The sequence below is a fragment of the Mastomys coucha genome, unplaced genomic scaffold, assembly GCF_008632895.1.
Source record: "Mastomys coucha isolate ucsf_1 unplaced genomic scaffold, UCSF_Mcou_1 pScaffold4, whole genome shotgun sequence".
Lineage (NCBI taxonomy): Eukaryota > Metazoa > Chordata > Mammalia > Rodentia > Muridae > Mastomys > Mastomys coucha.
In genome coordinates, this window is record NW_022196910.1 from 3,945,622 (window position 1) to 3,959,356 (window position 13,735).

Here is a 13,735-nt window from a genome sequence, read left to right on the forward strand (position 1 = left end):
CCCCTCTCCCTCTCTCTCTCTCTCTCTCTCTCTCTCTCTCTCTCTCTGCACTCTCACTCACTCAAACACCATATTAATGCCTTCCCCAAGTGGGCTGTGAACTACCCAGTGTGCTCTAACTAGAGGTAGACCTCTGGAATCAGAAACTCTTTGCCTAGAAATCTTCACACTGCATAGGTGGCCCCAGGCCCAGAAGCCCACCAAAAGTCCTTGTTACTTTGCTTGGGCCGTGAGTTCTAAGAGAGCAAAACTGTTGTCTAGCTCACTGCTGGCCTTCTCAGGGCCCAGAACAGAGACGACCCAGTTCAATACACATTTATTGCATGAAAGAATCAAATGGAATTATCTGCCTGTGGTGACTGCTGTGCTCAAACTCCTCTCTCCAGTTGCCACTGTGACCAGGGCACTAGGGCACTGCTGCACATCCACCAACATTTAGTGGTGACCTAGCCCATGGCTCCCAGGTGTTTCAAGATGGGAAACCCCAAATTTTACCCTGCAGGATGCTACAGTAGGATTCAGAGTAAGGGTGGGTAAGTTTAGAACTCTGCTGTCCAGCTCTGTGGCTCCCAGGCATTGAGAGAGGGAGATGGATTCCCAAAGCAAGGCCGATGCCCTACCTTTTTTCTTTTTCTTCTGGAAGGAAAACCTGCGTTCAATAGCCTTCACCTCCTCTGCAGAGATGAAATGCCGAACATTGTAGCTGACACCCACTCGGTTCAGGTGTCCCCGGACATGGTTGGCTAGTCCGATACCATTGTGGAAACGGTCAGGGCAGTAGGGGCATTTCCGGTCCTCATGCTTTAGTGCCATGGCTGGATCCCCTTCTAGGAGTGAGTCCAGACCCAGTGAGCCACCCAAAGGTGTATCTAGGAGCAGGAAGTCCAGCGGGTGGGTGCTTCTGAGCTCTAGCTCCTCAGGTGGCAGCTTTGGGGATGCTCGGATGGCTGCAGCTATGACTTGTGGCCTGAGCTTTGCCATCAGAACAATAGGCACCATTGCTTGGAGCTGCTGCTGCTGAGTCTCTGAGGCATCAACTGCCTGCAGGGCATCTTGGAAAGTCTGCTTCAACTCAAGGGCTGGCTGAGGGATGAGGCTAGGGATGGCTAGGGGTGGAAAGGCTCCATTCTCAGGAGTAAAATCCATGTCAGAAGTCAGCACTGCATCTTCATTGTCTTCCTCTTCCTCTCCACTCCAAGGGTGACTCTTGCCTTCCATTCTCTGCAGGTGGGCAGTGCTTTTGTTTCTATTGAGCTGTATAGAATGGGAAGTAGATGCCATAGGGGAAGGAAAGGCCAGCTTTCCAAGAGATCGCTGGCCTGAATTTAACAATGGGAAATCTCTCATGCCTGGCTGCTGATAATCTGGACCAAAGGCTGGGCCAGGGTCATATCCAGAAGGGTTCTCCTGCCACACAGAGGCCAAGAGAGGCTCAGATTTGCTAAAATAGTCCACGGTGGCAGTGTCAGGTAAGTGAGTATATGTATCCTGGCTAGTCCCTGGCTGGCTAGTGAGGTCCTCACAGTCCTCTCCATCCTCCTCCCAATGGACGTGGGCATGTACTAGCCTCATGTGCTCCCTGAGCAGACTCTTGCTAGGTGCCATGAAGCCACAGTGAACACAGGTATCAAGGCCTGAGGAGTCTCCATAGGAGGGATAGACGAGGGTGCTAACATCTAAGACTGGGCTGCCACCCCTGAAAGGTTCCTTGGCTTGTCGACTGGGCAGTGACCCACCCACATGCAGCTTGGCATGTTGCATGAAGGCTCTAGAGGAATTGGTGCCAAAGACACACTTGGGACATTGCAGCCGTGCCTCACGGCCCTCATCACCTGGAAACTGCTTTAGCTTTTGGATCTCTTCAATAATCTTCTCCCGGGAAGCCTGGTGCAGTTGCCAGTGCTGTTCCAGGGCAGTAGGTTCTGTGAAGGCCCAGCCGCATTCACTGCAGGCCAGTGGAGCCAGGTCAGCTGGGGGCTCCTGGCCTGGTGCTCGGCGGTGCTGGCTCATGTGTTCTAGGAGGTGCTCCTTGTGCTTGAAGTAGATGCTGCACTCGATGCAAGGAAACACATCTGGCTCCTCTTCCTCTTCTTCATGGCTGTCAACCCCACCAGCTACTTCCTGCAACAGTTCACACAGGTATGGTCCTGTCTGGACTGGGGACAGTAGGGGCTGCAGTCGCTCCACAAATGCGTCAGAATTCACTGTCCAGGTCTGGGTGGCCACTTCTGAGGCTGATGTGTGGAGACCCCACTCAGAAGGCTGGGCCACCTCTCCAAAGTCCTCTAGGTCCTCTCTGGTACCCATAACCTCCATGTCCAAGGTCTTGGGAGTGTTATCCATTGGCACAATTACCCTCCTGAAGGAGGTGACAGTCGGTGGCTGGGCAGGGAGGTCCAGGTGCAACCCTGTATCCTTCAGGGGCCCCTGTTCATCCGTATCTTGGAGCCAATCAAACTTGTGGTGGCTTGGAGAGTATTTCTTTAAAAACTTCTGTTCACCCTGGTGGTGCATTAACTTTCTAGAGCCCTTGAGCTTGGCATAGGGTTTCATAGTTCTCACAATAACTGAGTCCTTGAACCTCTGCTCAGACGGGGTACCCTCCCTGGCCTCCTGGACCATGGGATGCTCCCAAGACCCCTGAACATCAAGGGATGCAGGGAAGGGACCCAGAAGATGGGGTGGTGGGGAGCCCGGCTGAAAGTCCAGGCTGTCTCCATCCCAGTAGCTGCAAGGAAGTGCCAACGGGGATAAGTTAGCTGTGACCCTTGGTTCCCCTCCCTAGGGTCGTAGTGACAGGGAGTCCTCCCAGGCTGGATGGAACTGTTAGTTCCTTGAGATCCAGCATAAGGGTGACTGTGGAGAGGTTGTGGGTAATAGGGTAAAGGTGAGGAAGTCCAAGTGGGCCTTTCCAGAGGCCTTGCGACAAGGCCAGGTTCAACTCTGAGGGTGCAACCTGTCCACACAGCCCAGCCCTGTTGCATCATTGGAGAAATGTGCAGAGACCACAGCTTGGGGATAGAGCCTCAAAAGAGTATCCCCAAATCTGGTGGTACAGTGAACTCTCACCTTTCCCCAGGGAGGATCCAAGGCTCTGACCTGGGCTCCAGGCTGCTTCTGTCTTGGTCCTCCCCAAACTGTGGCGACTTATTCACATCTCTCCCCCAAATTTGGTGAAGGTCAACTTTGTGGCAGGACAGCTCAAAGGATGAACCTTCTCCCCTCTTGGAGGAGGGTACAGTCAGGAGTGACTAATAGTTCCAGTGACCCTGACCTTCCTGGGAGGGAGATAGGTAGGGCTGGGAGGTCAGAGTAGATGAGGAAAGTTCTCTGGGCCTCAGTTTTCCAATCCTAAAAATGGAGATGATTTTCAAGAGTCAGGAATCTAGTCTTCCTTATACAATGTCTAAGGAGCTTTTTCGACAGTTCTCATCAATGAAAACTATCACACAAAGCAGGTGCTTATTTAAAAGCTTGCCAACCTTTCAAGTGGGGACTATGACCCCACAACAAAATATAGGGTAGACATAGGTATAATTCAAGTGCTTAGGGATCAGGGAGCACTTTACCTAGTAAGACTTGGGATTAATGGGACTTTTTCCAGGGGGACACAAGGTTTCACTGTGTAGTCCCGGCTGTCCTGGAACTCATTATGTAGATTAGAAGGGATTCAAACTCAGAGATCTGCCTGCCTTTAACTCCAAAGTGCTGGGATTAAAAGCGTGGCCACCACATCAGGCTCTGCCTGCCTCTCACTCCACAGTGCTGGGATTACAGGTGTGGCCACCACACCAGGTTTTGTATTCCTGATCAGTTCTCTCTTCATTTCCCCACAGCGCTTCGAATTAAACCTAGGACCTGGTTCACTTTAGGCAAGCACTCTACCATAGAACTACATACTGAAGCCCTCTCCCTTCTTAAAGTTTTGAGACTGGATCTTGTTAAGTTATGTTAGCTTTCTACTCACTCTGTAATTCAGGCAGGTTTTGAACTCAGCAATCCTCCTCCCTCAATCTCTGGAATAGCTGCATACTATAAGTCTGTATTACCAGGGTGGGCTTGCTTATTTACTTATTTTAGACAGGGTCCCATTATGTATCCCAGGCTAGTGTTGGACTCAAGACTGTCTTGTTTTAAAATTTAAAACCCGAGATAGTAGGTATGTGCCATTGTGCCCATCATATACGTATACACATATGTATATTTTTTTCACTGGGGGGGGTGTCTCAGGAATCCATTCCTAGCTTTGAATTTACTATGTAGCAGAGGAAGATCCTGGCCTCCTGATTCTCTAGTATGTGCCTCATGAGTGCTGAGATCACAGATGTATGGCTCCCTTCATTTTAAGAGCCTGCCTTCACAAGGGAGTGGCTTGATCCCATCCACAGAACTGGTGGGAAAATCGATAGTACAGATAGGCTAAGGGGAGGCAGTAGTGCTATCGCTCTAAGCACTTAGGTGTCGTGCAATATTAAAATTACCTCTCAGGGTTGTAGCAAAGAGTCAGTGGGCTGAACTGAGAGCCAGAACTTAATCATTATTATTCATTTCTACACCTGTTGTTAATCTTGAAACTATCGTATTTATATATTAGACCCACTAAACTCTTTAATAAAGAGTAGCAAGGCTGAGGCTAGAACTCAGGAATAGATGGTGGAGGACTTGCATTGAGTTTGTAAGACCTTTCTCTTCTGAGTTTTGTCCCTAGCACCACAAACAAACAAAAGAATCAGAGTAGTGGCCATTAACATTGAAGTTGATTCCTGTTCTTTCACAATGATCCTTGAGTTCTCAAGGCAAATTTGTGAAACCTCTTGTGGCAAGGTAACTTTCCATTTTGCAGATGAGAAAACTGAGACTCAGAGAGGCATCAATCTAAGCATCACTTAACAGAGAGACTGGATTCCAAGGGTTTAACCTGCAGACTTGTTCCTCTCTGGCCTGGCTCCTAGCAGGGGTAATGAGAGTTGACCTTCTGTGTTGCTGAGACCTCCCCCCAAGCACCAGCACACACCCAGGGCTGGTATACAGGGAGTCACCTCCTCCTGCCTGACCTCTTAATTCCCTCCTGTCCCCTTCTCATTCCCCAGAGGGCTTTGATGGAGCCTAGACACTCCTGATTGGCCCCCTGCCCTACCTGAGGTCAGGGACAGCGTGGCACTCACCAGCTGCTGATCCGATGGGTGGCCGAGGTGGCACGGGGGAGGGCTTCGCTGAGGCCAGGATGGGGCTGCCCATCTGCAACAAAGAGGGGAGACCCTGAGGGTCTGGGGTCCCCCTGGCCAGGGCCGGGTTTCCCCTGACCAGGGCCCTCCATACCTCAGCTCCAAGAGCCTTGTGGGGTACTTCAGATGGGACCTGTAGGTCCCAACCCTATCCCTCAGAGGCTTTTGACCTCTGCATTCTTGTATTCTAGAAGGAGGTTCTCTGAAGGAGTCCCCTTAGGTCTCCTGGAGGACCCTAGGGGCTTGCTGCCTTTCAGTCTTCCCCACATCCAGCAACCAGGGTAGTTTTTGTTTGATTTAAAATCATACCCTGGTAAAACTCATAAGCTTTTCATTCTAACTACAGGAAAAAGCTAGAGTCCCACCTGCCACAACAATGGCACATATATGAGGTCTGGGTCTTTATTGGTTGGTTCCTTCAACTTCCCTTCCATTTCCTGGACCCTTACTGCTTTACCCTTATCAAATTCTCCCCAAACCCCCACTCCTTTGAAGCTTTGAGTCCTAACTTTCTTTGGCTTTAGCCACCCCTCTTTTTCCAACTCTGTGTGAGAGTGTGTGTGTGCGTGTGTGTTTTTACGTTGCCCTGGTTGTCCTGGAACTTGCTATCTAGAACTCATCACCATGCTTCTGCCTCTGCCTGCTAAGTGCTGGGTAAGGCTGTGCAGCACTGTGTGCAGCAGCCTCAGGACTTTTGTAGTTGGTACTTCTTTGACTGCTCAGTCAAATGAGATGCTATTATCTCCTCTTTACCCTAATTTATTCATCTATGTACTAGTTATTGGATTCCTGTTGGATGGGTTGATTTTGGTTTTATTTTTTTTGTGGGCACAGGATCTCATGTAGCTCAGGCTGGCCTCAAATTCAGTATGTAGCTGAGGATGACCTTGAACTCCCAATCTGTCTACCTCTACTCCCAAGTGCTGGGACCACAGGTATGTGCCCCTATGCCTACTCTTCATTTTGCTTCTGAGACAGGGTCTTTCTTGAGACCAGCTGACCTCTAAACTCACAATACCCCTGCCTCTGCTTTCTACTACTGGGACGACAGGCACAAATCAGCACACCTGGCTTTGTTTAGCCCTTTTTGAGACAAATCTTGCTATGTAGCTCCAGTTATTCTTGAACTCATTATGTAGCCCAAGCTACTTTTACATCCATCATCCTCCTGCCTCTGCCTTCTGAGTGCTATGATTATAAGCCCGTGCCACCATGCCTGGCACCCGCTTCATTTATTTCTTAACTTTCCCAGGTACTACCAGGTTCCCTCGGTGGATAGCTGCATGTCTGGATGCACTGTAAGCACATAAGCCCCCTGAGAACTGGGACATTTGTAGCTCATTCATGGCAGCATTCCAGCATCTGGCATGCAAATACTCAACAAACACATGCCAGATAATGAGTGGGGAGCCTGGCCACCCTGAACCACACACATGGCCCACGCCTGCCTTCTGGACCCTAAATCCCAGAATGGAATCTCTTCTTGGGAATGCCCACCACCCCAAAACAACACAGATAGAGCCAACTCTTCATTATCTGCCTGTAGAGCCAATGCCTGGAGGCACTGCAGGAATCCTGGCCTGTGCCTCTCTATCCGCCACACTTGCCTAACACGGCAAGCATGCCAAGCAGGGAGTAAGCCAGTTGCCTGGGCCAAGGTTAACACGCTGGGGGAACTTGTGCCCTGGCCAGGGCTTGACAGATGCAATTGCTGGATCAACCTCAATTTGAGGATGGTCCAGAAAGGGCGAGGGCTGGCATGGATTCTTCCAATCCCCCACCATCCAATTTTCCCTGGGAATTAAAAGCTTACCACTGGGGATAGAAGAATGAAAATGGGAGGGAATGGTTAGAAAGGTATGGTCTGTCTGCTGAGCCTGACATAAGGGCTGTTACAATGGCACGGCCTCTAAAATGTGGGGCAGGGGTACAAAATTTTGCATATCCTAGAGCAGACTGGCATTACTTAGTCTTGACACTTGGAGAGGATCCTTCTTTGGGCCGAGGCAGCCCGGCACATTGTAGGATAATCCACAATGTCCTTGGCCTCTACTCACCCATGGGACAGTAATTCCTACCTATCCTGCAATCATGCCAACTGAAAATGTCTGCACACATCCCCCAAAGTGTCCCCTGTGGGACCTGACTGTCCCCATTTGAAAGCCATGAAGGCAGACCCACCAGGAGCAGGGATATTCTGGGGTTTAAGGCAGAAGTTATGATGAGGTGCTAGAGAGGATAGTGAGGGCTAGGAAAACAACCATAAGAAACAGATGAAAGCTAATCAGGAGAAAGTGACCAATTAGTGGATAACCAGTCCCAATACAGCCTAGAGATGTGGGTCTGAGGGTCCCAGGTGTCCTGTTTCTGAAATTCTGAGTGTCCCAGATTTGATGGCTATGCGCAATGGCTGTTGTCTAAGAATTCCGTGAGCCAGAGGGGCACACTGGCCTCTTTGAGCAGCTCCAGTGAGGCTCCTATTTTTAGTGGCAGCAAGTTTGGAAGAAGGAGATCAAGCAGGGACTATATATGAGACAACTTGGAGGTGGGGGCTTTGCCCAGAAGCCCCACACTGAAGGAGATCCAGAAGTCCCTGTGGCACTTCAGATGCAACTCTGAGTCAGTGGCAGTGCCAGAATCCCCCATTGGCTCCTGCCATGTGGGGTCCCCGACACAGCTTACAAATGAGAGGAAAGAGTGTCCATGAGCCACTTAAACTCCAAGCCAGGCAGCCTGCAGCTTGGCAGAGTTGCCAAGAATCTATACTTTGTTGCCAGACAATTCCAAGTGTAAGGCCCAGCAGTGTGACCAGAAGTGGCCTTTCAGGCTCCAAGCCTCTGTTTTTTCCTCAATGCAAACAGCCATGAAACCAGCTTCAAGGGGGCCAATGAGATCACAGGAAGAGTTCCATCCAGAGAAACAGCAATGGGGGGAAGGAGGAGATGGGTGTTCTGTAGTGTCAAGGCTGGTCTGATGATGTTCTGGGTTGGAAGCTGGAGGCTAGACTCGTAGCCTCAGGCTTGTTTTCTCCATGTTCTGATTCATTCTCTCCATGAATCCAGAAATGACACATTCTTTGTTCCCATGTCCCATGTCCCATGGACAACAGTAGGCATGCACCAGACTCTTCACTGATCTGAGTGGAACACGTAAGTCCCACAAGACTTTGCTGTTCCTGCAAAGCCTACCACAGAGGTATATGGGACTGCAATGGGGCTTGAGGCAGGGTCCCAACTCATAGTCATATTGGAAGACAGAGCAAGGCAGAGATATTCCTTGTCCAGGCATGGAAGTTTTGGGGTGCCACTGCTGGGAATCCTTGAGGGGTTCTCAGGGCTGCACAGGGATGAGGGAATGCCCAGATGGAATAGCAGCCTCAGAGACTGTTCCTATTTATAGATATCATGAGACTCCCAGGGCAAGTGCCTATAGTCTACAAAGGGGAATCAAGCAGGCCGAGAGGGCAGTGGGGCAGACATCCAGGCTTTCTCTAATCTCCATGCTATGATTCTGCTTCAGTGCAGCCATCCTCACATGAGCTCCCATTTACTCTGGGAGTCCATGAAGAATGGGTTTAGTCCCTCTTGGTGGCCTCTTTCTCCTCCTACCTAGGCTGTGAAACAGGTGCACCCATGAATCCCTGGTTGCTCCCCAGTGGAGTGTGGGGTGGTGAAGACACACACCTACCTGCCTTCTCCATCTCTCCAGTCTTGGGTCATCTGCTCCATGGAGAAAAATGCCTAGTCCCTTGAAATCTACAGAAGATTTCTTAAATTCCCACAAAGTTAAGACTCCAGCCCTGCCCCGACTAGCTGTGTGACCTGTGATAAAGTCCTGGTACTCACTGGGTCCTGAGGAGGGGACTGCTAAGGGACAGCCAATCCTCAGCTCGAAGGACTTGTTACTCACCACGCCCCATCTTGCCTCACACTGGCAGGTGCCAGCCATGCTCTCAGAATCTTTACAAGCTAGGGCTTCTGTCCTAACCCCTTGTACTTCATGTTGCTTCCTCCGCACCCTATGTCTCAGTTCATGTCTATCTCCCCTGCCCCAGGTGGAGGGCTCCAAGACAGCAGGGATGGCATGATGCTAGGTCCCCTCTTTACTGCACTCTAGAAAGGTGGGTTTGCAAATACCTGAGCATCATAAGATCTGTTAGGTGGTGGCAGATCAAGGAGCTCCAAGAGTATACAGAAGAGCTATAAATAAAGGTTTCTGGGAATGTGGCTGAGTGGAAGAGTACATGCCCAATATTCGGAGGCCCTGGGTTCCAAACTCACCAAAACAAAACACAAAACGAGAGAGAAAACAACAGAAAAGAGGCGGGGAGAAGAAAAATTACTCAAAAGCTAAAAAAGAAGCTGGGCAAGGTGGCATACAACTTTAATCCCAGCACTCAGGAGGGAGGCAGAAGCAGGTGGATTTCTGAGTTCAAGACCAGCCAGATCTATAGAGTGAGTTCCAGACAGCTAGGGAAGACAACACAGAGAAAACCTACCTCAAAAAACAAAACAGAAACAAACAAACAAACAAAAAACCAGCAGAATAAAACAAAAAACAGGGACTGACTGGAGAGATGCCTCAGTGTTTGAGAGCACTGTCTGCCCTTCCAAAAGACCCAGGGTTCAATTCCCAGCAACCACATGGCAGTTCACAACTGTTTGTAATTCCAGTTGCAATGGATCTGATGCCTTCTTCTGGCCCCTGCAGATGCTGCATGCAGGAGCTGCACAGATATACATGTATACAAAACAGCCATACACATAAAATAATAATAATGAAAAAAAAACTTTAAAAGAGAAGACTGAGAAGCTCTGAAGTATCTGTGACTCCAGCTCCAGGTTTCTAATGCTCCTGGCCTCTGCAGGCACCAGCAGTCACATGCACATATCCACATACAGACGTTCATACCATAAAAAACAATAACATCTTAAAAAATAAGATGAGGCGTGGAAAGGTAGCTTAGTGGTAGAGTGCTCGCCTAACATGTAAAACGCACAAAACAGAACAGCAGGAGAGAGAACAAATGGATGAAAAGGAAGTTATTTAAAATTAAAGGAGAGGGCTGGGGATGGGACGCAATGGAGCAGCTTTTGCAGAGTATGTGCAAGGGCCTACCTGCAGTCCCCAGTTTGTAAAGCCACACTACTGCCTAACTCTGTGAGTCTGGAGCACTTAATTCACCCCTCAGGGTTTTGGACTAAATAACAGAGGCTTCCTCTACAAAGGTTCTAAGTATGATATGGATTGAGCACACAAAGAACTTGGCATGTAGGACCCACCGAAGAGGTGCTTGGAAGTTATTAGAAGGCAAAGGTTTTGGGGACCAGCCACACCAGACCTGGGCCTTAAACATCCCAGGCTCCTTCCTTCTACAGGGCCTTGCACTTGCTGTCCCATCACCTGGTGGGTACTTCCCACCACTCATTCTATGCTGTGCCTCAAATACCACTTTCTCAGGAGGCTTTTCCCGGGTTGCCCAGGCATGATCCTGGCACTCAGTTAAATATCTGCATAGCCTCCATCATCACCTGCCCTTATGACATCTGTTCAGTTGTCCCTTGTCCAACTTCCCTTCTGGAATGCCAACCCCTGGAGGACAGGAGCTCTTGCCTCTTTATGATTATTTTCCCCAGCACCCGGAACAGAGAGTGGCACACAGCAGGTGCTCAGTGTTTAGTAAATGAATAACAAATTGTGAGGTGGGGACAGTGTGAGCTAGCCTTACATGGGGTTTAAATCAAGATAGAGGTGACTCGAATCTCTAACTCCCCAGACTTTACCTTACCACTAGAGGGCACAAGCTCAGGAGCTACACTCACTCCATCAAGACTGCAAGAAGGAACAAGTGGGCTTTGGGCAAAGAGCTCAGCGTGCTGATGTGGTTATTTGGATACAGCTGGTGTCCAGCTCAGAGAGGAGAGCCAGGTCACTACAAGTATGAATCCCGGTTTCTTACCATCATCTGGGTGACTGGGATCCAGTCATCTAAGCAGTGTGCACTAAAGGCGGCTATGCACATCGAGCAGAATTCCAATCCTAACTCAGCCCCTGCTGGGTAGGGTGACCTGACTCTCTCTGAGCCGTGGGGACTAAGAGGGATGCTTCTTTAGAGCCGCAGAGACCTCTTACCAGAAATGCCACTTCTGCCATCCAGAATGTCTCGAGGGCCTTCTTTGGTGATTGGCAGGTAATGAGAAGATCGGAAAATATCACCTTCCCCCTCGGCAGCCTCAGCCCCACCCTCGATGTCCTCTCTTGGAGCCGGGCCAGGCAGTCTCTCTGGGCCTCGAGGACGATCCGGGGCAGCCAGGCCACCTGTCAGTAACCCCTCCATGGGTGCTAGCCGCTGATCTTCACTCAGTACCTGGCAGATTCAGCAGGACATTGTGGGCCTGGAGACAAAGACAGGGAAGACCTTAAGAGAGTAAGAAAAGAATTCTGTTTGTTTTCCCCCCTCTCAGAACCCTTGTCCTCTCCTTCAAGGCCTATGGCCTCAGTTTGCCTCTCAGTTGGGGGTGGGGGGTAAGTGGTGTTGAGGCCCCGTCCACACCTATTATAACCCAATCGCCTCTACTGTGAGCGTGCCTCAATACACTAAAGCTTTCTTTTTTCCCAGCTTCTTCACAGCCTCCATTCACCTCAGTTACACATGCACATTCCATCACCTCAGCCCTCCCTCGCCAATCCTTCTACCTCCTCCTATTCCTTCCATCACTCACTCACAGCTCCACTTTGTCCAGCTGCTTTCCAGCTATCCTGTAACTGCATAACCTATAGCCATGCCTCCAGTTTCCACGCTCCCAGCTCACGAATGCACTGTCTCAAGTGCCCCCATCTTTGCCCTTCTACTTTTCTCACTTCTTGTTGCCCCATATCAATTACCCCTGCACTTTTCCAACATTCACACCTTCTCCCTACCCAGGAATGTAGGGTTATTAACCCCTTAACCTCTTCACACTCTCAAGTGACCCCACCACTAACCCTTTCCCTTCTCAGCATGATCTCTCATGCATACCAAGCCTGGGCTCCTCCACCCTGCCACCTTCCAATAGTATTGGTTGCATCCTCCACCGATATTGGTTGCTCTGGCCCGAGGATGAAAAGGACCGATGGGGCTCCTGTTTCAGAAATAAGGACCCTGGGGTGGGGGGAGGAGGGCGATTGTCCTCTCCACCTATAAATACCTTCAAGGTAGAGCAGAAAGTGAAGGGCAGGAATGAGGCGCTCTCCCCTGGGAGATGGTGGTGAGGCCGGGCCCAGGCAACCGGGGCGGGGCCGGGGCTCCAGGCCTGGTAGCAGGCGTTGCCCTCGAGGGCCTGGGTGCTCCCGGTTGGGGGGGGGGCCTACACAGGGTGGGCTGACAGTCTTGGCTGGAAGGGTCCCTGCCCAGGCCTGCAGAAAGCACCTGCGGGTGCCCACTCGGGTAGGCTCTGCCGGCGGGGATCGGGCAGAACCGCAACTTCGGAGCACTTTGGCAGCTTGGGGAGGGGGCTCCAGTCCAGATGGTCGTTCCCTACCCCATCCCCCCCCGCAGGGGTCGCAGAGGTAGGGGCGGCGCTGCGCGGACGCACCCTGCGGGGAAGCTAGGGTCCCCAGGATGCGCCCTTCGCCCGTGCACCTCGGGGCGGGAGACCCCGCGGGACGAGCTGAGGTGGGGGGAGACACCTGCCTCGAGACCCCCGCCCCTCCCCCCACCTGTACAGCCCCGCCCCCGACCAGGCCCCGCCCCTGCAGGCCCCGCCCCGCCCCCTGCCCCAGGGGGTCCCGCCCGGCCGGACCGGGCCCAGGCCTCCCCTCCCCGCTCCAGCTCCGCCCCGCCCGCGAGCTTCTCAGGCTGGGTCGGGCCTCACCAGGGGAAGGCGTAGTCGCTGGCTGGGAACTCCCCTACTTCATGGGGCCGTCGCTGCCACTACAGCTGCTGCCGCTCTTGGTGCCGGTGCCACGGCCTCCGCAGCTGCTGCTGCCTCCACTGCTCGGGGGACATTGTCCCTTTAAATCGCTCCCCCCCTCCTGCCGTCCCGCCCCTCCCCCCCGGCGCGCCGACGTGACCTCAGCGCGACAGCCCCGCCGCGCCGCCATGATGAGGAGGTCTGCCCCCCCTTGTGCCACTCGGGGGGTGGGGGGGGCGGGAAATCCAGCGGGCGCGCCGCCATATTGGGAGTGGCCAAGCAGGTCACCCTTAAAGGGTCCGCAGGACCTTAGCGTCTAGGGAGGGGCTCTGTTACCATGACAACATCCTGTCCTCTGCACCCCACTGGTTCTTCCTATACTAGGTTTGTTAATAACATCTAGGTTTGTTAATAACAGGTGAGTTCACGGGAGGGAAACGTAGAAGTTTTCACTTGGATCATTCATAGATAATTGAGGCTCCACCCAGCATCAGTTCTTAGCTTTCCAATCTTAGTCTCTTCTTAGTTCTTAGTCTCTTCCAATCATAAGGTCACTCGACTTTCCTCGTTGTTTGTATTGGACTTAAACATCTCCATTACTTTATGTCTGTCCCGAAT

The 13,735-nt window shown here is 51.4% G+C and overlaps 1 protein-coding gene across 10 annotated transcripts in view; it reads right to left on the reverse strand.

The window, feature by feature from the left end:
- Positions 1-13,249, reverse strand: part of Wiz (WIZ zinc finger) — a 27,723-nt gene extending 14,474 nt beyond the window's left edge. For 2 of the 10 annotated variants that reach the window (XM_031349189.1, XM_031349186.1), the window contains exons 1-4: positions 12,413-12,891; positions 11,358-11,620; positions 5,166-5,238; positions 621-2,728 (exon numbers count right to left, since the gene is read on the reverse strand). In XM_031349189.1, coding sequence (XP_031205049.1) covers positions 621-2,728; positions 5,166-5,238; positions 11,358-11,562 — 2,386 coding nt within the window. In that variant the 5' untranslated portion in view covers positions 11,563-11,620; positions 12,413-12,891. Of the gene's footprint in view, positions 1-620; positions 2,729-3,069; positions 3,352-5,137; positions 5,239-11,357; positions 11,621-12,412; positions 12,892-13,078 lie in introns of those variants that run through there. The other 8 variants (XM_031349193.1, XM_031349191.1, XM_031349187.1 and 5 more) reach the window with 7 other exon arrangements.
- Positions 13,250-13,735: the final 486 nt, after the last annotated feature.